The following is a 27,039-nucleotide window of genomic DNA, read 5'->3' on the forward strand; positions in this document are numbered from 1 at the left end:
CTCCGTTCCCAACTTTGTGTCTATGACCAACCATAATGGGGAGTGGTCCAAGATACCCCTGGCCAGATGTTTAATCTCCCTGATAGAGGAGGCCTGCGGAGAGGGCATCAACACGTAATCCAGTCTTGAGAGACTACCGTGGGCACCGGAATGGAACGTGTACTGCAACTGCCACGGGTGGAGCAATCTCCAACAATCGACCAGTCCCAGAGTGTCCAAGAAGTCGCCCAACCAGGATTGAGATTTCGCAATATCCCTCGGGGGGTAGCGATCGCACAGCCCTGACACCACTGAGTTAAAAACTCCACCCACCACCAGCTGACCCTCCGGAACTCCCAGGAGCACAAATCGGCAAAGGTAGTTATTTGCAAGCCAGGCGGAATATAGACGGAGAGAAGGGTGATGACCCTCCCCTCCCAGCGCCCAACAATGGCGGCGTACCGCCCTCTATCGTCAAGGATAATATCGTCCACTTCGAGAGGGAGGGAGTTTCTAACAAGAATACCAACCCCCCTAGAACCAGATGTAAATCCAGAGTGCGCTAGGAGACGATAACCACGCCTGTTTATAGCATGGCACGTATTGCCTATCAAGTGCGTCTCCTGTAGCAACACCACATCAGGGGATAAACGACATAGCAGTTGTAGTACCACCCCTCGTTTGATCCTATCTCCCAACCCGTTGACGTTCCAACACAATAACCTCAATCCCCTACCCCCCATCCCGAAAGCCAACCCCACCCCCACCCCACAATAGATGCAACACAGAACTACAGGAGATCATCAGTACATTGCCTTGAAAAAAAACAAAAGAACAGTAACTTCGCCCCTTCTACCCCCCCAACAAACCCCCGTCATACCCCCCACCCTGCACCCCTGCGTAAGACTCAAAAGCCACCCCAACTTGCAGTGTGCCTGTCGCCCTAACATTCAACTAATCTACGAAAAGAACCCTAGAGGAGGAAAGACTCACCCACCCTCCACCCATCCCCCGAAAAACAGTACACTAGCAATCAATTTTGCATAGCTTCAAACCACTGCTGAAAGTCAATGTGTCGATCCGGGAGCCGATCTCACTCCTATTCCTGCTCCGCCGGGCCGCCCTCAGCCCCTCCGGAATATTCAGAGTGTTCTTGCCGCATGGGCAGCGTGTCCAACCAGTCTCCTGCAGCCTCCGGATGATTGAAGAAGAACGTCCTGTCCTCGTGTACCACACGTAGCCGGGCCGGGAAAAGCATAGCATACTTCATGTCCCTGTCTCTCAGTCTCTTCTTCACCCCTTGGAACCCCAGTCGCTGCTTCTGTACCTGCTGGGTGAAGTCGGGGTAGAAACTCACTGTAGTGTTTTCAAAGGCAGTGGGGCCACTCTGGCGCGACGCCTGCAGGATAGCGTCTCTGTCCCGAAAGTTGAAAATCCTAGCGATTAATGGGTCGCGGGGTGGCACCCTGCTTGGGCTGTCCTCCCGGTATCCTATCCACAGCGAAGAACTTACTGAGGCCCTTGGGAGCAAGGTGGTTCACAATTAGGTCCTCCACAAGCAGGTCAACCGAAGAGGCATCTGTTTTTTCAGGGACACCAACCACACGGACGTTGTTCCGTCGTGCACGGCTTTCAAAATCTTCCAGGCGACGAGAGAGAAAGTCGTGTGAAGATCGCAGGTTCCCGACCTCCGCCTGTAGATCAGAGACGTCGGTAGTGAGGCTGGAGGTCTTCAAATCGAGAGATTTGACCTTTTCATTAGTCTTAGCTAGATCTGCCCTGATCAGGGTGACATCGATAGCAACTGTGTCCAGTTTGTGGGCCAGGGCTTCATACTGTTGGCCCAGCGAGGCCTTCATGCCGGTAATGGCGCCCATGACGTCTCGCAGCGTCAAGTCCTCACCAGTCAAGGAATCATCTCCGACGTTGCTCGGGGGCTTATTCGGTCCACCCGGAGAGCCCTTGGAGAGAGTGTATCTGTCCATGACGTTTGACTGTACGGAGCTCCCACGGAGTGCCGGCTTGGTCTTCTCACCCTCGGGCTTAGCAGCCATCTTGGATATAGCGCCCCGGAGGGGAGCCTTGGACCTGGTGAAAATGGCTACACTCAATGCGCCCAGGAAGGGTTCGTAAGATGTAAAGTGGGCACTGCACACCACTCGATGAACCACAATGGGCTAGCGCAGCAGTCGAAGTGGAGCGGCAAAGCCAAATGTGACCAGGGCAGGTCAGGGCAGACCAGAGTCGGAGAAGTCTCGAAGCCAAAAACGAAACCGAAAGTGAGTGGCAGGGCAAGGAGACTCGGCCAAGCCGTTGTTGTTCGATTACTGCCCGGCTGGCAGAGAAATCGAGCCCGGGCCAGCACCGAGGAGCAGGCCAGAAAAGTTCAGGAGCAATGGATTTAGGCCCAGATCCTTGTACTGGGTGAATGTATGACATTGTTATACATTCTGTCCATCAACTGTGTTTTTTGCAGAAAAGTTCAGGAGCCCGTAACTTCGGCTTCCAAGATCCAAATCGAAATCTGAAAGCGGCTAGTAGGTCAGCCAGGTTGTGCCAGTAACGACCCGTAGTCGTAGCCAGGATAAGATGCAGGAGAATCGACAGAGGTGGCGAAGGTCCGGGAGCCCTGGGCTCACGCGACCATACCGGTTGCGCGCGAAGCTCCTCCCCCACAGTTAATGGTTTTGAGTGAGCTAAATCTTTGAGCAGTTTTGCATATCCTTCTATGGTGTTATTTTCTTGGTACACTTAACAATAAAGAAATAATAATTTCACATTTGTAACGGCCAAACTTACCACCCCTAATTGCGCTGGAGAGCCATTCGGGAGATTAAGTGAGCTGTTGCCCAGATTCACATGATGCAGAGCTGAGCTGCTGCCGGGGATCGAACCGTGAGCCCCGCGCCCCGGAGTCAGCCACTCTGGCCGCTGTGCCACACTTGGATTACTGCACTGAGTTATCACTTCTGAGATTTTGTTTTAAAGTTTATGGTTCTGAGCAGATGTAGGTTGGAGGAAGCCGTTAATCGGAGATCTGCTGGGTTGGACTTTGTTATTGTCATTTCATAACCGACTTCCATTGTGAGATGTCAAAAAGCGGCTATCGCATGTAACTAGATGTGGCCCGCAGTGGTGAACTAAATTAAAGTCCTCCGTTGGCCTTCAGCATGTGATTATTGTGTTTAAAGAACTGCAATTGACTGCCCAACCACCGAGTGTTTTGGTATTGTATATTGTAATTGCATTTATAAAGCAAAAACTACCCCTAAGGAGATTACGGAACTTCACATTGGGCAGCACGCCGTTCCGAAGCCAAGGGTTACGTTTTTTTGGAGGGGGGGTTTCTTGTCTGTTATTGGGATTAATCTTGCACTCTTAAGAAAAACATGCCAAACATTTACTCAAGTTTTTATGTGGCGGATTAAATTAATAAGAACGAGTTGTGATCTTTAGTGTAAGAGAAATATGTGAATTAATGCATTGTATAGCAGTGTTAATAGATGAGCTATAGGAGGTTAGGTATTGTTAGTTTGCAGGGGCATGACTTTCACTGTAGCGGTTGTGATCTTTGAAATGAGGTATTGGCAATTTGGAGAGATGCGAGAATGTGGATTATGAAAAACATGCTTGTGTCTTCGAGTAGGCTGTGTTCTATATGATCAGCATCGGCTTGGTTCTGCATAGAACTGGGCCTGCCACTGCTTTGGTCTGACCAGCACATGTATGTATACACTTGGTCCTGACACTGTCCTGGCAAGTCCTATGAGCACGTGTAAGGAGGGGGTCTGGCCCTGTTGTGTCTTGCCCCAGGGAGCAGGGATGTTAGCTTCGGTTAGCTAAAAACTGCTTCCTATTTTTAGGTCTCGCCTGTCAATGCGCTTGCGCATTGAGCTTGCGAGAACATAGGGGCTTATCCAGAGCTTAAACATCGGGCGATTCCATGCAGTGCCCGTGAAAAGCAAGCTCAATGCGCAAGCACATTGACATAAAAAGCGCGTGCACATCAAAGCCAGCCATTTGTTCCTGAGCTTGGTGCCTTCAGCAGCTCTTCAAAGGTATCCGCTCCGCCCCTTGCTGCATCAAAGGCTTTCATTTCGCGGGCGCGTTTTTTACTTTCATTTCGCGGCCGCGTTTTTTTTCTGCTCCTGTTGTGCCGCCCGACTTGTTATATTTTTTTCTTAGACAAGGCTCTGTGGAACACACTCCTTATTCCGTTTAGTATAACGTAATACGCTTCCTGAAGAAAAGAATGGATTCCTACAATGTACATACACCCAGTTCTTGCACGTTTATTTTTCCTGTACTCTTTTTTTTTTTTTTTTTTTTTTTCGGCGTGTCCCAGAAACCCGCATGCATTTAATTTCAATTTGTAAAAAGGAAAGTGCTACCTCGACGCCATGTACTTATTGTAGAGTCTTTGGGTTGTTGCCACCCTATAATAGATTCAGGATAGCGACATGGGTTGCGTTCTAACATGTGTCATGGGAACATTGTTTTTCCTGCAGTAACCGTTGAGGTTTGTTCCGTAACCGTTTGTAGCCTAATCTGGTTTGTTTTTTCCGGACCAGAGCTTGTGCCAACAACTCTTCCTGTCTATAATTGCTTGTTACTGGGGTTGCGTACCCTCACTAAGATGGCGCTTTTATCACAGCAGACTTGTAGAATGCCCCTCAAAACATGTCTGCCAAGAAAAATGCGACGCTCGGAAGACTCGTGATGTTACACATGCTAAACCCTCAGCCGTCAAAGTGAATGAACGGTTGCTACATTTAATAGTTATAACAAACCCATCAGCCTTTTCTCCTGTATGGTTTTCATTGTGAAGCAGCTTGTCCGCTCTAGCACTTGTAACATAGGGATAACTTGTAGGGTTAGTTCAAGTAATCATAGAACGGAGTGAGCCATGTACATTGAATTGTGCCTAGCAGATGCTGCATGCTAATATTGCTGTAAACTGCGTTGGATTGGAAACTTATTTTTTTTTAGGCTGTGTATTTTTTTGTCCGGTACATTGACTTTGTTACTCCTGGAACAAACCTAGTTTAATCATCTCCACGTAGGTTTGCCACCTTTTCCGGAGGATAATATCGATCATTTGTTCATGTCTTAGGGACATTATACCTGAATAGAAATTTATGTAAAACTCTCTATTTGTAATGTCTTTTCTGTATGAGTAATTATTGGGCAGGATTCATTTAGGCAGTCCTGGAACATTTTAAAGTGATTTCTCATTGGATTTGCTCGTTTAAAGCTGAGAAGGGAAACGTTTTGGTGATTTCCTTTATTTTTACCATCCTGAGCACAGCAATGCCAAGAGCTTGTCTTTCATTACAGCTTGAATAATGTATTTCAGCTGCCTCCGTTTTGACTAATTTGCCTTACCCGGACAAATGCTATAGGTGTCACATTTGAAAAAGTTTGAAGTATTGGCATTGTAAATGACAAAGCTATTAATTTTGCTTTTTTCAAGACCAACACATTAAAAAAAATTGTCATTTACAAAACCAATGGCCCCAACTTTTCTAATGCGAGACCTATTGCATTTCCAATGCTTGTTTAATCTATCTTTTTTTTAAATTTACTTTTCTTAGCACTTTATACTGCTGTACATTTTTACGCATTCAAAGTCTTTCTGCAATGACTGTACATTTGGAAGATTGCAAACAGCTTAAAAATCTTTTTGCATGCCCAAGTCATTATTTAAATTACTTGTGCAGTGTAAGAGGCAGACTTCGGATCAAAAGCAAATGTTTGTTTGTTTTCCAGTTCCAACACTGGCGCAGCAACCGGTGTCAGTTTTGGTACACTTGGTGCCGCTACTAGTCAACCAGCTGCTACACCAGGAACGTTTGCTGGCGGACTCTTTGGTGCCAAACCTGCGACAGGCTTCACATTAGGCGGCTCGAATACAGGTATGCATGTGTAGCTATTTGGGAGACAAACCTTAATGGGCAGTATCTCAGTGATGTACGTTATTGGTGGTTTCCACTTTTTTCTATACTATTACAGTTACAATGCACATATTTGCAGTGTATCACATTTCGTATATTTACAGAACTGCTGAAACATTGGTTAGAATCCAGATCCCTACGTTCTAAGATAGTGTTTTTATTCCTGGCTTGTCTCAAAATGTATTTCCTTTATATGTGTGTGTTTTTAAGTCATGAGAGAGCACTAGGACACTTATAAGAAAGCAGAGCGCTTCACAGATATGTTAATAACTGGAGGATCTGGAATATGAAGTGTTATGGCAAATAGAACAGCTTAGTTTTCACTGTCCATATAAGACTTGACTGACATGGTCACGTGATCCTTATTAAGATTCATGCTGGCCATCTAACCACCTCCCTGCAAGAGACTCCTGATAAAGTGCATACCTGCAATCTTGAAATTGCTGTAACTCAACCAGGCATTTTATTACGGGGTGCAGATTGCCCCTCGCCTCCCTTTTTGGCAGTAAAATGTATTGCCTGACAACCCAGACGAGTGAGGAAATTAATTATGAATGTCCATCTAGGTTTATATCCTTGTCCACCATTCTTATATCCTTGTCCACCATTCTTATGGTATTGTCCCGATGAAAACAATGGGATCTGGACATATCAGTTTTGTAGTGGTTCCAAAGACTTGTACAGAAATTAAACAAAACGGTTATGTGCAAAATGGTTCTCTTGTAAAATGCTCAACCGTTCGTGCATATGAAACCGTTTCTTTGGGGGTCTTGTTTACACTGTGTTAATCAGCAACAGCTAGACGTGGTCTGTGTCCTAATGCTTTGAAGGTTTCAGGGAATGTGGTAATACATCATTTGATGCACACCTGAAACCAAAACTACAGACTTCTTAAAAGAAATGCATTTTTCAGACCCGCAATCTAGATGGCAAGGAGGTGCACTGCATATAAACCTACATCCGTACAAACTCTGATTGGTACGGCTTAGCAGCGCTTTTCCTTACCTGCCTCATTAACTATGTTCAGGGCTCTCATTCCATTGCATTTATATGCACTTGGACAGCCTCAACTGTCTAATGTAAAAGTCAGCATCACTTGCAGAAAGACAAAAAGCTCTGATGTGAAGTGTTATCTTCAGGATTAACCTATTGCCCAAAAAGCTCCTTCAGCTACAGCCAGACCAGAATTTACATCTACAAATACATTAGAGAACTAAAACTTACAAAACACCATCTCCAAAGCCAACCGAACAGCCTGCTATTCGAACAACAAGCAGTACTCTATCTTCAAATATCAGATATTTATTTAATGCAGGACCTGCAGGAATTGCTAAATGAGGATGTAGAAATCAGTCCAAACTCATCACAATTAGTTGTAGCATAACAAGCCCTGGACACATATGGAATGACTGCAACACCCTTCAACCTAAATCAACATTTACACCCATGATGCCACGAGATACAACTGACATGTTTAACAAAAAGGTAATTGAACAAATCAAAAAGCTCCGAAAACTCAGAGCACATAAAAAAACAGTGACCATAACAGGAGAAATCACAACTTAATTAAGAAATTACAAAATAACGGCCTGATTATAATATGCAATGCTGACAAAGGCGGAAATATTGTCATTTGGCCAAGATCAGAGTTCATGTTGGAAGCTTATAAACAATTGAATGATGTTCAGTGCTATATGAGAAGCAATGTGCATACTGTAAGATCTGTCGATCCATTTCAATTGAAGATGGTCATATGGAAAAATAATGACTTACTGACCATGGAAGAATACAAATTCCTGCGTAATGAACATCCAGCTATGCATGTTCTATATTTTATTTCAAAGGTTCATAAAAATACAGTTCCGCCGCCAAGCAGGCCCATAATCTCTGCCAGAAACTGCATATTTTAATGTAGAGCTCAATATGGATTTTGTTCTACAGGGTTCCGTACGGAATTTACTGTCCTTTGTCCAAGATACAAGTGACTTCTTAAGGAGGATATACGATATCCCATGGAGCCAGGAATATCTTCTAATGACACTAGACATAACATCTCTTTATACGACCATCAACCTTCATGATGGTTTAAGAGCTGTTGAACACTTTCTTAATAGTAGACCTTTAAAACTTTAGGAACACAGCAAGATGTTGACTTCCATGATAAAATGTTGTTTATAGAACAACTGTTTCCACTTTAACAAAGGCATATTTCACCAGGTCTGCAGAGTTGCCATGGGTGCCTGCTTCTCCTCTAGTTACGTGTGTTTACACATGGGCTGGTGGGTGGAGCGGGTACTCATGGTTGACCAAAGCGTTCGTTGGGACAATCATGTAATTTGTTGGCTCCGCTACATTGATAATTTGTTTAGAGTGTGGAAGGGAACCCAAGAAACTGCAGAAGAATTTGTGACTAATAATAATCTCCGCTCCGTCAATCTAAACTTTCCAGCACATATTAACAATCAGAGGGTTGATTTCTTGGATGTGCAAATTTTTATTAGGATTAACAAAATTGAGTCCCGATTGGAAATTCTGTACTTCATGCTAGTAGCTTCCACCCCCGGCATGTGATTAATAGCATTCCATATGGGGAAATGCTAAAGAGAATTTGCAGCCATGCGCATGTTAAAGGCTGCTCTACAAGAGTCTAAAAAAAGATTCCTAGCACATGGATACCCCAAGCATAATATTGATCAGGCTATATAAAAAACAAGGCTAAAATAGGGAAACTGCTATTTGGGAGGAAAGAATAATGACAATTCAAATACAACAGAAGAAGGAGCTAGGCTAATTCTGACATACAGAAAACGGGAACATCAGCTTAGGTCTTAGGTCTATTCTTAAAAAACAGCGACTGATAATTTTAAGTGACTGATCGGCCAAAAAACTTCTGAAAACAACAGTTATCACCTTGAGAAAAGCTATATCTATGAGTAATGCATTGGTAAAAAGCAGTCTTGAGATTACGGAAACAGGCAATTGGTTAACATCCAAGAAGGTATTCTACAGATGCTATTCCGGTAGAGCCTGCCAATTTGGTACCAATACAACCCATAACCACACTCCATTCCATGATAGCCTGTAAAGATTGAGAAATTCCTCACTTGTGAAACTGAATTTGCAGTTTATGCTCTTGAATGTACATGGAAGTTACATTATATCGGGAGCACCAAATTGCAAGTTCACAAATTAATATTACAGAATACAAGAGCCTTAATCAATATTGAGTCCACATATCCGGTCGCCCGCCACTTCAAACAACATCACAATAACAATCTTAGCCATTTTAGATATTTTGTAATAGATGCAGTAACAAATTTAAGGCGAGAAGGAAACCGAGAATTGATGCTAAGAGAGTTGGAGACTAGGTACATTTTAAATGCGGATATGAGGTCTCTCTACGGGCTCAATACTACTGAGGATCTATACGCTTATCTCGAGCAGGTGAATTTTAAAATCGCGTTTTTATAGATTGATACAGAAACTGCCACAATTACAAGCATGACCGCATCTATTTGAATGTTAATATTACATGTTGTAGACCTTGAACCGAGTCACATGAAAGAAACCTTTAAAAAAGAAAAGGGGGCAGAGTGGAAACACCCTGACCCCTTTGGCCTCTTGGGGGTGAGGGGGCAGCTACTCCTCCTGTCAACTCTAGAAAGTCCCACATATTGGGATTGCTAAGAGGTCTTTGGGGGCACGCACTCTTTCTCTACCACTCTGCAAACGCGCCTCCTGGCACACTACTGATTGGGGGATAAAGTCCACTTTACTCCTGAGGAACCTTGGGGGCCAAGAAGCCCCCCTGTTACCTCTGGTAAGTCCAACACAGTCTGATACCCGAGAGCTCGTCGGAGACCTTGCACCCTTTCTCCACCAATCTTTAAACGTGGCTACTAGTTAAAAAAAGATAGAAATTCACTTAAAAAAGCAAAGGTTACATGAACATTAGTTAGCAAAAAGAATTTAAAAAAAATCCTTGTATATTCACTGAAAATACCAAAGGTTACAGGGACGTTTCAGTTGGACTCAAATTTCACTCGTACAAAACCAGTGAAATTCGGCAGTTAAGTTATCTGTGCTAACTATAATCTACGCCCCACAATGCAGTGCTTATGACCTCACATATTACATCACTCATAACCTGGTCAGTGACATCACGGACATCTCAAATGACATCACAAGTGACCTTTTCTACAGAACCACTCACATACCTACTCACACCCCATACAACCTCTCGTATATCCACTCGCATCCGCACAACCACTGACATACCCATTCACAGACCTATACCTGTACTCACACACCCACTCCTCCATTGAGCCACTCACATACTCTATAGTACAGCCACTCACACAACTATTCACTCACCCATACAGCCACTCATACAACCAGTTACTCACCCATACAATAAGTCACATAACCTCACGCTCACCCATACAGCTACTCACACACCCACTCACTCATACAGCTACACACACACACACACACACACACACACACACACACACACACTCACTCACTCACTCACTCACTCACTCAATCAGCCTCTCAACACAACCACTCACTCACCCTTACAAGTCCTCATACCCTCACTCCCACAAAAACGTACATGCTCATTCACACATCCATACAAGCACTCTCACATCCCCTTACCGGAACATCCATTCACAGACACTCCCTCTCCAATACAGTCATTCACACACAAGCTCACTTATATTAATACCTACTCAAACGCTCACTCTCTCATTCGATTCAGAAAGGGGGTGGTGATGGACAGAGCATCTGAGTTAAACAGAACACTCATCCCCAGTCAAAAGATCAGGGCTTGATCCATCACCGTTTTTTAGCTCACTGCACCATCCCAGCTTAGAACCTGGCTACATGCAAATTAGTCTGTCCCTGGCCCAGTGCATCATGGGAACAGGGCAGACCACACTACCAAGCCAATTCTTTACTGGAAAGGAAACAAGCTTCCGGGGACCGGTTTCTGGCATTGCAGCCGTCTTCGGCCCGGCTTGCTTGAATCCCCCAGTGAGCTAAAAAACGGTGATGGATCAAGCCCTGATCTTTTGACATGGGTAGGAGTGTTCTGCTTAATTCAGATACTCTGTCCATCACCACCCCCCTTTTATGAATCGTTTTGGCCACCATAAGTGTGGTAGGGTATACTCAGATGTGAGTCCCTTGCTCATTGCACCATCAGGATTCAAGCAAGCCGGGCCAAAGACGGCTGCAATGTCAGAAACCGGTCCCCGGAAGCTTGTTTCCTTTCCAGTAAAGAATTGGCTTGGTAGTTTGATCTGCCCTGTTCCCATGATGCACTGGGCCAGGGTCAGACTAATTTGCATGTAGCCAGGTTCTGAGCTGGGATGGTGCAGTGAGCTAAAAAACGGGGATGGATCAAGCCCTGATCTTTTGACATGGGTCGGAGTGTTCTGCTTAATTCAGATACTCTGTCCATCACCACCCCCCTTTTATGAATCACTCTCATACAGCAACCCATACAGCGATTTACACACCCCGTCACTCACTTATGCAGCCATTCAGACACCCATACACACTCCCATACAGTCACTACACACTCACTCACCAATACAGCCATTCACAGGCATTCACACAGCCCCTTATTCAGCCTCTCACACACCCATGCGCAAATGGATACATACAGTCACACAGCCACTCGCATGATGTATATTAAAAGTAGCATCTCTCATTGGTAGTACACCTAGTATACTACAACTTTTGTAGTACCTTAGTATATTTGTTTAACAATTATGAACTCTTACAAAATACTCACTGGATGGTGTCCTCAGTGATGTCACTGATAGTGTCATGAGTGAAGTAATATGTTAGGTCATAAGCAGTGCATTGCGGGGGCGTAGGTTATAGTTAGCTCAGGAAACTATAACGTAAGAATTTCTCTGGTTTTGTGTGGGTGAAATTTGAGGTCAACTATAACGTCCCTGTAACCTTTGGTTTTTTTCGTGTGTGTGTGTGTGTGTGTGTGTGTGTGTGTGTGTGTGTGTCAGTGTGTGTGTCAGTGTGTGTGTCAGTGTGTGTGTCAGTGTGTGTGTGTGTCAGTGTGTGTGTCAGTGTGTGTGTCAGTGTGTGTGTCAGTGTGTGTCAGTGTGTGTGTCAGTGTGTGTGTCAGTGTGTGTGTCAGTGTGTGTGTCAGTGTGTGTGTCAGTGTGTGTCTCAGTGTGTGTCTCAGTGTGTGTCTCAGTGTGTGTGTCAGTGTGTGTGTCAGTGTGTGTGTCAGTGTGTGTGTCAGTGTGTGTGTCAGTGTGTGTGTCAGTGTGTGTGTCTCAGTGTGTGTGTCAGTGTGTGTGTCAGTGTGTGTGTCAGTGTGTGTGTCAGTGTGTGTGTCAGTGTGTGTGTCAGTGTGTGTGTCAGTGTGTGTGTCAGTGTGTGTGTCAGTGTGTGTGTCAGTGTGTGTGTCAGTGTGTGTGTCAGTGTGTGTGTCAGTGTGTGTGTCAGTGTGTGTGTCAGTGTGTGTGTCAGTGTGTGTGTCAGTGTGTGTGTCAGTGTGTGTGTCAGTGTGTGTGTCAGTGTGTGTGTCAGTGTGTGTGTCAGTGTGTGTGTCAGTGTGTGTGTCAGTGTGTGTGTCAGTGTGTGTGTCAGTGTGTGTGTCAGTGTGTGTGTCAGTGTGTGTGTCAGTGTGTGTGTCAGTGTGTGTGTCAGTGTGTGTGTCAGTGTGTGTGTCAGTGTCAGTGTGTGTCAGTGTGTGTGTCAGTGTGTGTCAGTGTGTGTGTCAGTGTGTGTGTCAGTGTGTGTCAGTGTGTGTGTCAGTGTGTGTCAGTGTGTGTCAGTGTGTGTCAGTGTGTGTCAGTGTGTCAGTGTGTGTCAGTGTGTGTCAGTGTGTGTCAGTGTGTGTCAGTGTGTGTCAGTGTGTGTCTGTGTGTGTCTGTGTGTGTCTGTGTGTGTCTGTGTGTGTCTGTGTGTGTCTGTGTGTGTCTGTGTCTGTGTGTGTGTGTCTGTGTGTGTCTGTGTGTGTGTGTCTGTGTGTGTGTGTCTGTGTGTGTGTGTCTGTGTGTGTGTGTCTGTGTGTGTGTGTCTGTGTGTGTGTGTGTGTGTGTGTGTGTGTGTGTGTGTGTGTGTGTGTCTGTGTGTCTGTGTCAGTCAACATCAACCGCTGCAAAAGCCAGTTGCACTTGCGAGCGGGTGTTGTCAATGCGGGGGTGTACCCGCTTCACAATATGAGCTCCCAAAATTACCGTGTCGGTAATATGGGCATTGGACAAACGGCATTAAAATTGCTCGCCTCGTTCCTCAAGGACAGAACCCAGGCTGTCGCCTTGGGGACATACCAATCTGCTCAGTTGTCTCTGCCGTGTGGAGTTCCTCAAGGCTCATCCCTTAGTCCGACACTATTTAATATCTATGTGTCGGACCTTGCTAGTGTCATCAAAAGCCACGGGATGAGCCTAACTTCATACGCAGATGACACGCAACTGGTACTAGCCATTAAAGGCGATGGTCTGGATGTGGCTCAACGCTTTCAAGATGGAATGTTGGCCATAGAAGATTGGATGGCGATAAACAGCCTAAAACTTAACTCTGAAAAAACCGAGGTGGTCATTTTTGGACCACTTGAACCACCTTGGTCTTCAGCCTGGTGGCCATCTACTCTCGGAGCTCTCCCAACTCCAGTGGCTAAGGTTAGAAATTTAGGAGTCGCCTTCGACGATGCTCTCATTTTCATAGACCATGCGAATAAAGTAGCATCATCGGCACACTATAAGCTACGCATGATTAAGAAAATAAGTCCGTTTTTACCAGCAGCTGCCATTAAAACCCTGGTTAGCTCCCTGGTTCTATCGGCCCTTGACTACTGCAATGGTCTATTTTTAAACACTCAGGCCAGGGTCCTCAAAAAGTTGCAGTCGATACAAAATGCTGCTGCCCGTCTACTCTCCGGACTTCCAAAATTTGCGGCCATATCAGGAACAATAAAAGATTTACATTGGTTGACCATCCACAATAGGATTAAATTTAAATCCTTATGTTTAGTCTACAAGTCCTTAAACAACAGAGGTCCCCAATTTCTAAAGGACCAGTTGGTTCGATACCTGCCCCCTAGACAGCTCCGGTCCTCCAATCTCCATCAACTCATGGTCCCTCGGTCCAAAACAGTCTCATGGGGTGATCGTCGTTTCCTCATAGCGGCACCTAAACTATGGAACACCTTGCCCCAAGACATTAGACTAAACCCATCACTCCTGCAGTTTCGCAAGAAACTAAAGACATGGTTGTTCAATCAATAACGGTTATCTCTGAATCACTCTGAACACTACAGGCCACACCAATCAATAATTCTGCAAATCTCAGCGCCAAGACGCCCTCGGGTATAAGCCGCGCTTTATAAATGCTAAACATAAACATAAATCCTTCCGAAATGCGGTAAATCCAGCCGCCAAGAAAGCACTCACGAGGGGGAGGTTTCCAGCAGTTTTTAATGAAACCTTCAAGCACCAGCAAGACTCGTTTCGGCACTTAGCCTTTCTCTATTGCACCACATAACGCACCGCGGCCATTTTTAAAATATTATTCTAGCTGTCTACGTCATCAGAGTTTCATGAATATAGAAGAGGGACATAAAAATATACAGTCCCGCCATCTTGGAACTTGTAATTCTAATAAACATTCTAAGTTAAATCGAGTGGATGTTTACAATCATAACTATGTCATTACATCACTATAATTAAAGGATGAAACGAATACATATTGATGTTTAAGTTATTCAGCCCTGAATGGGCTTACATGATAGTGTTTTGCAGCAGCAAAACTCATCACAATCTTGCCCATAGATGGGCTTATTTCCCAAACTCCAAATGATCATAGACCGCTTGTAAATCCTAAAAAAATAATTGTATATATACATAAAATCAGAAACAACCCATCAAATTAATTTAAGCATTTCATTTTTAGCAAATATTATAAGTTGGATATTGCAGAACAAGGGAACACTTTCCATTAGCCCAGGTGTGATGCTAATTCTTCATGGTTATTTAGACCAAATGGACTCTTGGTTTGAAGATCAATAATATAGCGAGACTCTAAACGTCTCAACTTTTGCAAGCGATCTCCCCCCTCCCTAGAATGTATGGGAATATGATCCAGACAGAAATAGGCCAATAGGGCCCTATTGTGCCCATGAACTTTGTTAAAATGTCTGGCGACAGGGTACGCTTCATCAATGTTATTGATCGCACGCATATCTTCTAATATGCGAAGTTTAACTGAGTTTATCGTGCTGCCAATATATTGCAGCCCACAGGGACATGTTAGACAATAAATCACATATGGTGTTGAGCAGGTGATAAATTTGTTGATTTTTTTTTTTTAGGTTTCTGAATACCTGGGATTTTATAGCTTAAGGTTAGTTTACTCATTTTGCAGGCTTTGCACCTGCCACAGGGATAAAAACCCTATGTACCAAATGATCTTTTAAAGCTCTGGCTTTCCGAAAAGTGATTTGCGGATTAGTCGGCAAATCTTCTTTGATACTATTGTCAGTTAATAGGATACTCCAATGTTTAAGGATCCTTTTCAAATCGCCTGCATGATCAGAGAAAGTAGTTATGAGTCTAAAACTCGTATTCTCTGAAATTGTTTTAGATTTAGGTTTCAAAAGGTCTTCACGTTTCAAGTTAACTCTATTTAAATCTTGTTGCAGAACCCCTTCACTATATCCACGAGTTCTAAAACGATCCATACTACATTTGGCTGACTTATGAAATTCTTGAATGTCAGAGTTGTTTCTTTTGAGTCTTAATACCTCTCCAAATGGAATATTATTAATCAGTTTTTTGGGATGATTACTTGTGGCAAATAATGTCGAATTCCCTGCTGTTGTTTTCCGAAACAATTTAGTCTGTATTGGTCCTTCCTCGATATATACAGTTAAGTCCAGATAATTCACACTTGACTTGCTAATTTCTCCACTGAACCTCAAATTCACCTCCTTGTCATTCAACATTTCTACATAGACTTCAACTTCTTCAATAGATCCTTCAAAAATAATAAAAAGATCATCTATGTATCGATGCCACGCTATAATTTTCTTGAACCATCTATCGTTGGTGTTAGCCCAGGCCATCCGCTCCTCCCACCATCCCACGAATAAATTCGCGAAACTGGGGGAGGAGCAGGAACCCATAGCCACGCCCAACAATTGTCTGTATAGTTGGCCATTGAATGTAAAGATGTTATTCTGGAGACTAAATGTTAGAAACTCAATCAGCATCTTATTGTGTTCATAGAACCTGACCGGTCTAGTTTCCAAAAAACATTGTATTCGTTTCATCCTTTAATTATAGTGATGTAATGACATAGTTATGATTGTAAACATCCACTCGATTTCGCTTAGAATGTTTATTAGAATTACAAGTTCCAAGATGGCGGAACTGTATATTTTTATGTCCCTCTTCTATGTTCATGAAACTCTGATGACATAGACGGTTTGAATAATATTTAGAAAATGGCCGCGGTGCGTTGTGGTGCAATAGAGAAAGGCTAAGTGCCGAAACGCGTCTTGCTGGTGCTTGAAGGTTTCATTAAAAACTGCTGGAAACCCCCCCCCTCGTGAGTGCTTTCTTCTTTCTTGGTGGCTGGATTTACCGCATTTCGGAAGGATTTTGGGAGTATATGTATGTATGTGTGTATGTATATGTGTATGTATATGTATACGTGTGTGTGTGTGTGTGTATGTGTGTATATATATATATATATATATATATATATATATATATATATATATATATATATATATATGTGTGTGTATTTTGTTTATAATTAATGTAACTTAATAATTTAATTCTCATTCTTTCTTTCTTTATAGGAACAGTTGCACCTCTTACAACAGGATTATCACTGGGTAAGCTTTTTTGACCTTTTATATTTTGAAGTGAAAACTATGGTACTATCTGGAAACTACTCTTTTTTTTTTAGGTCTCGTGGCGTTAACTGCGGTCTCGCCAGAGACCTTTTGTTACCGACTCTGCTTTCCAGGAGACAAGACTGGCCACGCGCGTGTGAAAGAGTCGGAATTGAGCGGGCCACGCGCACGCGAATGCACGTTCCATTGAGCAGCTTATTGTTCTCTTCCAATGCGTGCTTAGAGAGACCGTGCTTTCACTTTAAGTTTCGTTTTTACTGCTGTCCAGATGGCTCTGGGAGTGCGCGGTTCGAGCGACAGTGTTGCGCGGTTCGAGCGACAGTGTTGCCAGCTTTCATTTTCTTTGCACACTCGCAGAGACATACACATACGCACACACACTAGTGCACATACACGCACGCATACACACGAGTGCACAGAGACACACGCCCCCGACACACACACACACACACACACACACAGAGAGACACCCCCCTCCGCCACCCCCCACTTCAACTAAACCCCACTCACCTCACTCCGGACTTCAGCCGCCACCGCGGGGCTCTCTCTCGGGCATGGGAGCCCGCATCACCACTGCTCCTCTGGCCGGGCACTCCTCGGGCTTCCAGCAGAAACGGAAGTCCCGCCCCACGGCAGGTTTCGGCAGTGCACGCGCACGTCTATTCCTGCTTCCTCTCTCTCGCCCTGGGGTCGCATATCTGGTATGGGTTTTACCCTTTTTTTACAATAGCGATCTTTTTTTTTGTTATTGTTATTTATGTAATGTGAATTTGTATAGCGCGAACTTTACCCGAAGGTGTTGCTCGTTATTATTGGCTTGGCCCCAGAACAGCCTGATAGGGGTACATCTTTTTCCGACTGCTGAGCACTTTGTACGTTGTGGGCTGAACTCTCCTCACGACCAGAGTGATGCTTCCCGAGGGCTCCTGCTGCGGGGCAACAGGTGGAAGAGAGCCCGTGAGAGTGAAGCGGCGTCCGGCCTGTACTGTATGGATCCTCTCCCGAGCTTAGTCCCGAGCTTAGACTTAAACATGCAGCTGAGGCAGCAAAGTCTTTACATTGAGAAACTTCACTGCATGTATCCAGACAGGTTGCCCCCAGTAAAAAGAAGGAAGCACCGTAACAGCTGTGAGCCCGTGTCTAAGGTGCATCATAGCTGTGTAAATAATAAGTGCGTCAGCCTCGTGTTTGAGGTGCATCATCAGAGCTGTGTGAATAACAGCTGTGAGCCCGTGCCTAAGATGCATCATCAGAGCTGTGTGAATAACAGCTGTGAGCCCGTGCCTAAGGTGCATCAGAACTGTGATAACTGAGTCAGCCCTGTGCGTGAGATGCATCATCAGAGCTGTGTGAATAATAACAGCTGTGAGCACGTGCCTAAGGTGCATCATCAGAGCTGTGTGAAGAATAACAGCTGTGAGCCCGTGCCTGAGGTGCATCATCAAAGCTGTGTAAATCATAACTGCGTCAGCCCCGTGCGTGAGATGCATCATCAGAGCTGTGTGAATAAGAACAGCTGTGAGCCCGTGCGTGAAGTGCACCATCAGAGCTGTGTGAATAATAACTGCAGCAGCCCTGTGCGTGAGGTGCATCATCCACATTGCTCAGGTCACCCAAATCCCTGTACTCTCTACCACACTGCTTTCAAAAACCGCATACTGTTGCACACACTCTTACTGCTCACCAGTTCAAAGTTTGCTAAAAATGTTATGCACCGCATTGTCATACACAATGCCAATAACTCAAACTTAAATGCTGCGAGACCTATTGCATTGTAAATGCTTGTTTACTTTAGTTAGGACTTCGTACACTCCTCACAGTCTCACTGATGAGCTCTTTAGAACTGTACACAGTATGTCAAATGTGGCCTTTTAGAGGAGTAACAATAGTCCGGCTATGGCATTCAGAGTTGGACGATTTTCCAGATGAACCCTTCAGAATAGGACACAGTGCTCCAGGTAAGGTCTTAAGTGTGCTGATTGCACTGTATAGTTGTAGCTCAACATGTGTGTTTTTTTAACTAACTTTAACGTTTGCGTGCATGTTATCGAACATTAGTCTTCAGCTGCCTGTGCTGTAACAGTCTGCTGCGATCTGTTGTCTGCCTATGAAGATTTCACTTCTGAGAACCCATTTTATAACTTTCGTGTGTTGATGAAAATTTGTGATGTCTTTTCAGTATACAAATGGATTGGTGTTTCTGGTCCATGTTTTCATTGAAGGTCGTACTTAGTGCATATATGAAAGGTGTTACTTGGAAGTGCAGGGCTGTTCTCTTTTATACCTTTTCATTGAGACGTGTGTGCTTACTCCCACATAACTGTTACACCAACGAAAGATTGCCATGCCATGTTTACCCTCTTTCCCACTGTAAACTGCAGCTAGTATACGCCAGGATACCCTTGGGTGACAGTCGCGCTATACAAATAGGCAAGACGTACATACTGCAGCTAGTAAATCTGGTCTGAAAAAAATAGCTTGAGTATGGTTTTTTAAAACTTTATAAAATGTATTTAAAAAGTGGATGTTTTTTCTAAAGATGACCTCACTGGTATGCTGTTAGAAAATCTCCTTTTGAGGTTTCTAAAATTGGTGTGGAGTAAAATATTTTGCACTCTTTTTCATTAATATTTTTGTGGTTTCTTACTGCTTGAAATTTGTGCAATTGGTACAAAAAAATGGTGTGAAAGCCATGGTTAAGCCTAAGATGAATGCTTCTAAACAGCAGACATAATTTGGAATTCACAAAATTCCGATTTATCAGTAAAGAAGATCTTGGCTACATGCTTAATATCTTTAATTTGCATTGAAAGGTGGCCTGTAAAAGTGACGTTCAGCTAGGATACCCATACAGCTATTGACAAACCGAGAGATCTTACTTTCCTAGTTTTCTGAAAATATGTGGTACAAAGAGCCAACAACTGAGCTGCTGCTTGCATTGCTTTTTTATTGTGTACTGGCTGATTGCTAAAACGTGTTAGAGGCATATGGGCTGCAGATCACACACTAGTGCATAAATCGCCATCTGGTGGTGGGCCCGGATGATTACACTTTGTTGTTGTCCTGTAAGAGTCTTTTTGTATGGTAGATGATGACTCCTCTGGAGCATAGTGCGCATGGGCATCGACTCCATCTTCAGATTGTTTTTTTCCGCCATCGGGCTCGGATGTGTTTGTCCCTCCGTCCCGTTACCGATCTCCTTTCGACGCCCATTCCTTTATTTCTACCGCCGGTGTAGTTTTCGATTGCGCTTTCCGTTATACTCGTGTCGAAAAATCATGCACTTCTTGATTTCGGCATTTCGTCAGGGCGGTTGGGTCCAACTGCGCCAGTGGGCCTTCGGATCCTGGAAAGAATATCCTTCAAGAAGTGCCCTCAGTGTGGACACAAATTTCCCCACACTGATCTACATCTGGTGTGCAATCTTTGCTTGCCCCCAGAACAGGAGAGCCGAGATTGCCCTACCTGCGCTTCGTTCCGGTCCAAGAAACCTATCAGGGACCGTCGAGCTTTAAGAGTCATGGCGCAGTCCTCTTCAGCGACACCAGATCTCATCATAGATGAAACTGCAGTCGATCTAGAGTCCAAAGAACAGCAGCAGGAAGACGTCGTTTTCCAAGCAGAGGATTCAGCTTCCGGAGCCGAAGAACTAGCCGGCGATGATGATCCCATTCCAGCTGGTCAACAGCTCGTGAGTACAAACGTCGACCCTGCTCACACCCTATACCGGGCCAGGCTTCGGTTCCACCTCCACCTTTGGGTCCAGGTGCACACCGACCACAAACTTTCAACGCCCCGCCTTCGTGCCTGGCAACGAAAAATACCAAAAAGCCTCTAGGCGACTCGGGCTCGAGTCAGCCTGTCGGTCCTGAGAAACAAAGTCCTTAAACCAACACTAACTCCGGCACCGGAGCAAACCTCGGTACCCAAATCGGTTGAGCCGAAAACAAGCTCTGCACCGAAACCAATCCAACCAAATACCACTTTGGCATCGAAACACACTTCGGCACCTAAAGTCGTCCACCCGAAACACAGTTTGGAACTAATAACTCCAGATCCCAAAACATCCGATCCGAACAAAAAACATGAGCCGAATAAAGCTTCTGACCACAAGTCTTGGGAACCAAAACCAAACTCTGCTCCAAAGACTCTAATAGACGCTGCTAAACCTACGAAACACCTTGGCACCAAGCAAGATAAGTCGATGCCGAAAAAGGATGCTTCTACAGAAGAGCTTTTCCATCCAAAGCAAAAGGCTCTTCTTATTCATTCAAAGACTGGACATGTCATTACTGTGCCTGCTAAAAGAAAACAGGACCCTCCCTCCCCCTCCACCCCCACCCCTCCCCCCACACGTCCAATCCCTCTCAAAAAACATGCTCAAACTTCTCCTATAAGGGTACCTTCCCCAATTCCACAGGTACCAGGCTTTGACATTTCCCCTGCACATTCACCATTCATCCCACACAGCCCTGCACCGACCGATAATGAGGAGGATGATTACTCAGGGCGGATAGAAGATGAGCAAACCCTAGATCACCCAGATAATATTCCTCAACCATCAGATGATCCTTGGCAAGATTATAATGCACCAGATTTACCAGATTTACCACAAGATGACGCATACCCTTCTAGGCCATCTCCAGATGACACTATAGGGTTCACACAACTCATTCATAGAGCAGCAACCTTTCATGGGGTTGATCTACACACTGATCCAGTGGAGGACGACTTCCTTATGGACACATTATTACCATCACAAAAAAACACAACCATTTTACAAATGCTTAAAGGAATTGTAAAACAGGCACCCGAGGTATTTAAAGACCCTCTCAGGGCCAGGGTAATTAATCCCAGGTTAACGAAAAAGTACAAAGCCGCTCCAACTGACCCAGCCTATATCAAAGGCCAGCTACCATTCTACTCATTAGTGGTCTCAAACGCCAGGAAAAGAGATAATTCTCAGACACCAGAGGATGCTCCACCCCATGATAAAGAGTCCAAACTTTTAGATGCTTCAGGTAAACGCATCACATCTCAGGCCGCCAACGTCTGGAGAATTGCCCCCAAGCTCTCTTGGCAAGGTATGCTAGGGCTCACTACGATGAGCTTGAAAACCGTATGCAACATTTGCCAGACAAATATAAGACCAGGGCTTCTGACTTAATACAAGAGGGTAAGGTAACCACTAATACTTCCATCCGCTGCGCTTTGGATGCTGCTGATACAGCCCCAAGGGCAATAAATAATGGCATTCTATTACATAGGCATGCCTGGCTGCACATTTCTGGTTTCAAACCAGAGGTACAAACCCGTATTCTTAATCAACCTTTTGACCAGCAACATCTTTTTGGTCCTACAGTCGATACTTCACTAGAAAAAAATGAAGATACGGACACTGCAAAGTCCATGGGAGCGTTACAAACTCAGACTCCTACAGCGTCCTTTCGTCGCTACTCTTACAGGGGCGCCTCCAGAAATTTTCCAACGGATACCGCCTTCTCTTCTTACAAAGCACCCACCCAATCCTCGCCCGATAGAAGTTATTACAGAGGGGGATACAGAGGCAACAGCACTTAAGGTAGAGGTAACCACACCCGTACTGCCTCCACTCCCAAACAGTGACTTCCCTCCCCTTCCCCCAGACCATTCCACTCCTGTCGGAGGGGAAGATTACAACAGTTGCGGGTGAGACAAATAGTTCAGTCAGGTTATTGCCTGGAGCTCACTTCCACTCCTCCAACAATACCACCCAACAGCGTCCCATGTCACAAGAGCATCTCTCACTCCTAAAACAAGAAGTGGACATTCTATTGCAGAAAAATGCAATAGAGCCAGTTCCAGTACACCATTAAAACACTGGAGTGTACTCCCTATATTTCCTTATTCACAAAAAGGATGGCTCCCTCAGACCTATATTAGACCCCTAAATCTTTACAAACAGTCCGACCACTTCCATATGGTCGCATTACAGCAGGTCCTTCCTCTGTTAAAACAAGGCGACTTCCTTGCTACCCTAGATCTCAAGGACGCATACTTCCACATTCCCATCCATCAAGCTCACAGAATATACCTGCGATTTGGACTGGACGGTCAGCATTACCAATTGAAAGTCCTCCCTTTCGGAGTAACTACAGCACCTCGAGTTTTCACAACGTGTCATGACGTAGTAGCAGCACACTTGAGAAGGGAGAACATGTCTTACCATATCTCGACGACTGGCTAATAAAACCCAAGTCATACCACCAGTGGGTGCAGCACACGCACCAGACCATTCACCTGTTACACAAGCTCGGCTTCACTATAAACCAGACAGTCACATTTCAAACCACCCCTGTCTCAACAGTATCTAGGTGCCACAATAGATACCTCCAAAGCACTTGCATCCCCCAATCCAGCAAGGATACAAAGTATGCAAGCTCTTATACAAAAATTCCAACCGCAACACTCACTACCAGCTCGAGTGTTCATGCAGCTAATTGGAATGATGGCGTCTTACATCTTCGTAGTACCACATGCAAGACTCCAAATGCGCCCCCTGCAAGAATGCTTAGCAATCCAATGGAACCAGGCTTAAGGTCAATTCACAGATCTGGTGGTGGTGGACGGCCGGACACATCGCTCTCTGCAGTGGTGGAACACCAGAAACCTTTCCAAAGGACGGCCGTTCATAGAGCCAGTTCCACAGGTGGTGCTAACCACGGATGCATCCCTCACTGGCTGGCGAGCTCATTTGGCACAGCACACAGTACAGGGCAGGTGGACACCGCAGCAAAAGCTACTCCACATAAACCCTCTGGAGTTACTAGCCATTTTTCTAGCTCTAAAATCTTTCCAACATTACCTATCAAGCAAGGCTGTGTTAGTCCGCACCGACAATATGACAGTCATGTACAATATCCAAAAACAGAGAGGAACACACTCCTTACAGCTCTCCTGGCTGGCGCAAACCATATGGAGGTGGGCTATTCCTCAAAAAATCTTCCTATTGGCAGAACATCTACCAGGAGTTCACAATCAGGTTGCGGAATCTGTTAATTCGTCACAGACAACAGTTTCATGAGTGGGAACTTCATCTGCAAGTTCTTCAACCTTTCTTTCAACAGTGGGGACAGCCAGAAATCGATCTGTTCGCCACACACCTCAACTCCAAATACCCAAGCTTTGCTGTCCGTTATCCACACCCCTTGTCCAAAGGCAATGCAATATGGATGATTTGGTCAGGCAGATTTCGTATGCTTTTCTGCCTCTCCCATTCATTCCATTAGTGGTGTGCTGGCTGCAGCAACACTTCCTCGCATTGATTCTCATTGCACCAACCCGGGCGAGACAACCATGATACACCACACTACTAAAACTCTCAGTGGTACCACTTTAGAAACTAAAACTCTCTCTACACCTGCTAACACAGAGCCATGGAGAGATCATGCATCCAGATCCCATGCATCTCAACCTAGCGATTTGGCTCCTGAGGTCTTACAATTTGGATATCTCAATCTCCCACCTGATTGCATTAATGTTATCAAAGAAGCTAGACGTCTCACCACTGGGGCATGCTATGCAGCCAAGTGAAAAAGGTTTGTTATATATTGCACCAATAATAACATTAACCCACTGGATGTTTCCGTCCAAAATATCATATGCTACTTGCTACATCTCCAAAAATTCAATTTAGCATATTCCTCAATCAGGTTACATCTTGCTGCTATAGCAGCTTACCTTCAAAACAGACAGCATCTGTCATTATTCCGAGTTCCTGCCATTAAAGCCTTCATGGAAGGCCTCACAAGAATAATTCCTCCCAAGATACCACCTTCCCCTGTATGGAATCTAAACATTGTTCTCATTAGGCTAATGGGTCCTCCATTTGAACTCTTGCATAAGTGTGACTTACAATTTCTTTCATGGAAAGTTGCTTTTTTAATTGCTATTACTTTACTCGGAAGAATAAGCGAGTTCCAGGCATTAACATTCTTGCAACTCCATCACAACAAGGTAGTCCTAAAGACAAATTCCTTCCAAAAGTAATTTCACCGTTCCATCTCAATCAGTCTATTAAGTTGCCAGTGTTCTTCTCCCAACCTCAAACAGTTGCTGAGAGAGCTCTCCATACATTTTTTTTTTTTGTGCAAGACATTTATTGTGTAAAAAACATAAAGGTTACACTGCGTCACGCCAACAACCCGGAGGCAGGCCGCGATATGGACAGGTGTCCCATAACCATAAGTAGTGTGCAAGGAGTCATACAACAGGGTAGGTAGCATTTTCACAAGAAAGACATCGACCCCTGTCATGAGCAAGGAGTGCAGCAGTGCAAGCACTACAAAGTAAATGGTCTCACATTTTTCTGTGCCGTAGACCATAAATGGATCTCACGTTCTCAGCCCTGCACCGTCACCACGACGAGTGTCAGAGCTTCAGCTCAGTAAAAGATCAAAGCAGATAAAACATGGCCATGTACACATTTTCACCCAATCCCCCACAACAATCGGAGGGAAACAACGAACTATGGTGCAGAGCAGCAACAACAATCATACATCACATCACACTTACGTACGGTCATGCGTTCAAGAACCAAGCAGCAATGGAAGGATGACAATCGATGGCAGGGGCAGGGGCAACGGTGGAATATGTCCAATGCATCACCCACGGGGCGTGGGCAGAGAGGGGGGGGGGGGGTGGAGGGGCAAGGCAAGACAGCGGGTCACCTGGCCAGAGAGGGGGACATTTCGCCAAGTCGGCCAAACACACAGCAAGCGCTTAGCTGGGTAGTTTTAGAATGCCTCGTGGTCATCAAGCAACTCCAACAATCATGAACTATCCTGGCAAGGAAATGCATATTGGGGCCAAAGTCCTCACCCCATGTCATCTGAAACGCCCACGTCAGGGGAGTTCACAGAGGCGTCAGATCCCGCTCGCTCTCTAGTCCACTGAAGGAAGGGCTCCCAGATGTCGTTGGGTCTAGAGGCGGTCGGCATTGTCTCCCAGTAATGTGTGAGTTGTGACTGACCATATGTAACGTCTTTAACCCATGCGGCAAATGTAGGCAAGGCGCTGCGACCCCAGTGTATTGCTACCTGGCGTTTGGCGTAAAGGAGCAGCAGAGCGTGCAGTTTCCTGTCACAGGGCGTGGTGTCTTTAACGTAACCCAGTAGGCCCAAGAGTGGGGTGGGTTCATCAGTTCTGTGTAGAATTTGGTTGATGGCCGCAAAAATGTCCGACCAGTATTCATTCAGCTTAGGGCACCCCCACGCCGCATGGAGAAAAGACGCGTCAGTCCCACCGCATTTCCAGCATGACGCATCAGCGCGGATGCCCATGCGATGCAGCAGTATTGGTGTACGATAGTACCGGTGTAGAAACTTAAAATGGACAAGCCGTAGCCTATAATTCGGGGACAGTGCCGTGAGTTGTGTACAGCAATATTCCCACATGTCATCAGTCAGGGATCCGTCCAGGTCAGCCGTCCAGGCATGTTTGGCCGTAGGCACAGTAATCGGGGCCTGTTCCTGCATGCAATTGTATAGTCTAGAGACCAGTTTCGCTGGGGAGGGTCGCGATAGAAGATTCTGGAGGGCATCAAGTTGCGGCGGCTCCTCGGGGAACTGGGGCCACATCCGTTTACATGACTCCCGGAGAGAGTGGTACAGAAGCGTGTCCGAGAACGAGACGGGTTGGCCGTCCCCGCTGACCCCCAAATCACCAAATGTCCCATCGGGATAGATGTCCGCGAAAGTGTGCACACGCCTCCCCCGAAGCGTGATGGCGTCTCCCCTAGTGCACAGGCAGGGCAGCATCGGGTTGCTCCGCAATGGGATAGCCGGCGCATAAAGTAGGGGGAGTCCCGCCCTACGACGTAGCTCACGCCAGGACCAGCGGATCATTTCTACGGTGTCCACATCCCTCGAGGGGCGTGTAACTTTGCCATACAGCGCCACCTGAAGCGGTAACGGTGCAGCAGCAGCCAATTCCACCGCCACATGCGGCTGGTAAGGGGTGGGAAAAACCCAAAAGTGTAAGAATTGAGCCTGTGCACATAGCGAGTAGAGCTTTAGGTCAGGCGCCCCGAGGCCACCCTGCCGCAACGGGAGCGTAAGCAGGGCCCAAGAGGTCCTCGCCTGCCCTCCAGCCCACACCAGATTCAGAAGCAAGGAGCGGACACGCGCATGGAAGCTAGCAGTCATAGGCAGCGGAATATTGACG

At 45.4% G+C, this 27,039-nt stretch overlaps 1 protein-coding gene across 2 annotated transcripts in view; it reads left to right on the plus strand.

Moving 5' to 3' along the window:
• The window catches only part of NUP58 (nucleoporin 58), a 429,593-nt gene that overhangs the window by 14,616 nt on the left and 387,938 nt on the right, over positions 1 to 27,039 (plus strand). For both annotated transcript variants that reach the window (XM_078657110.1, XM_078657109.1), the window contains exons 2-3: positions 5,749 to 5,894; positions 16,780 to 16,815. In XM_078657110.1, the coding sequence (XP_078513236.1) occupies positions 5,749 to 5,894; positions 16,780 to 16,815 (182 nt within the window). The remainder of the gene's footprint in view (positions 1 to 5,748; positions 5,895 to 16,779; positions 16,816 to 27,039) is intronic.

Source organism: Lissotriton helveticus, chromosome 8, assembly GCF_964261635.1.
Source record: "Lissotriton helveticus chromosome 8, aLisHel1.1, whole genome shotgun sequence".
NCBI lineage: Eukaryota > Metazoa > Chordata > Amphibia > Caudata > Salamandridae > Lissotriton > Lissotriton helveticus.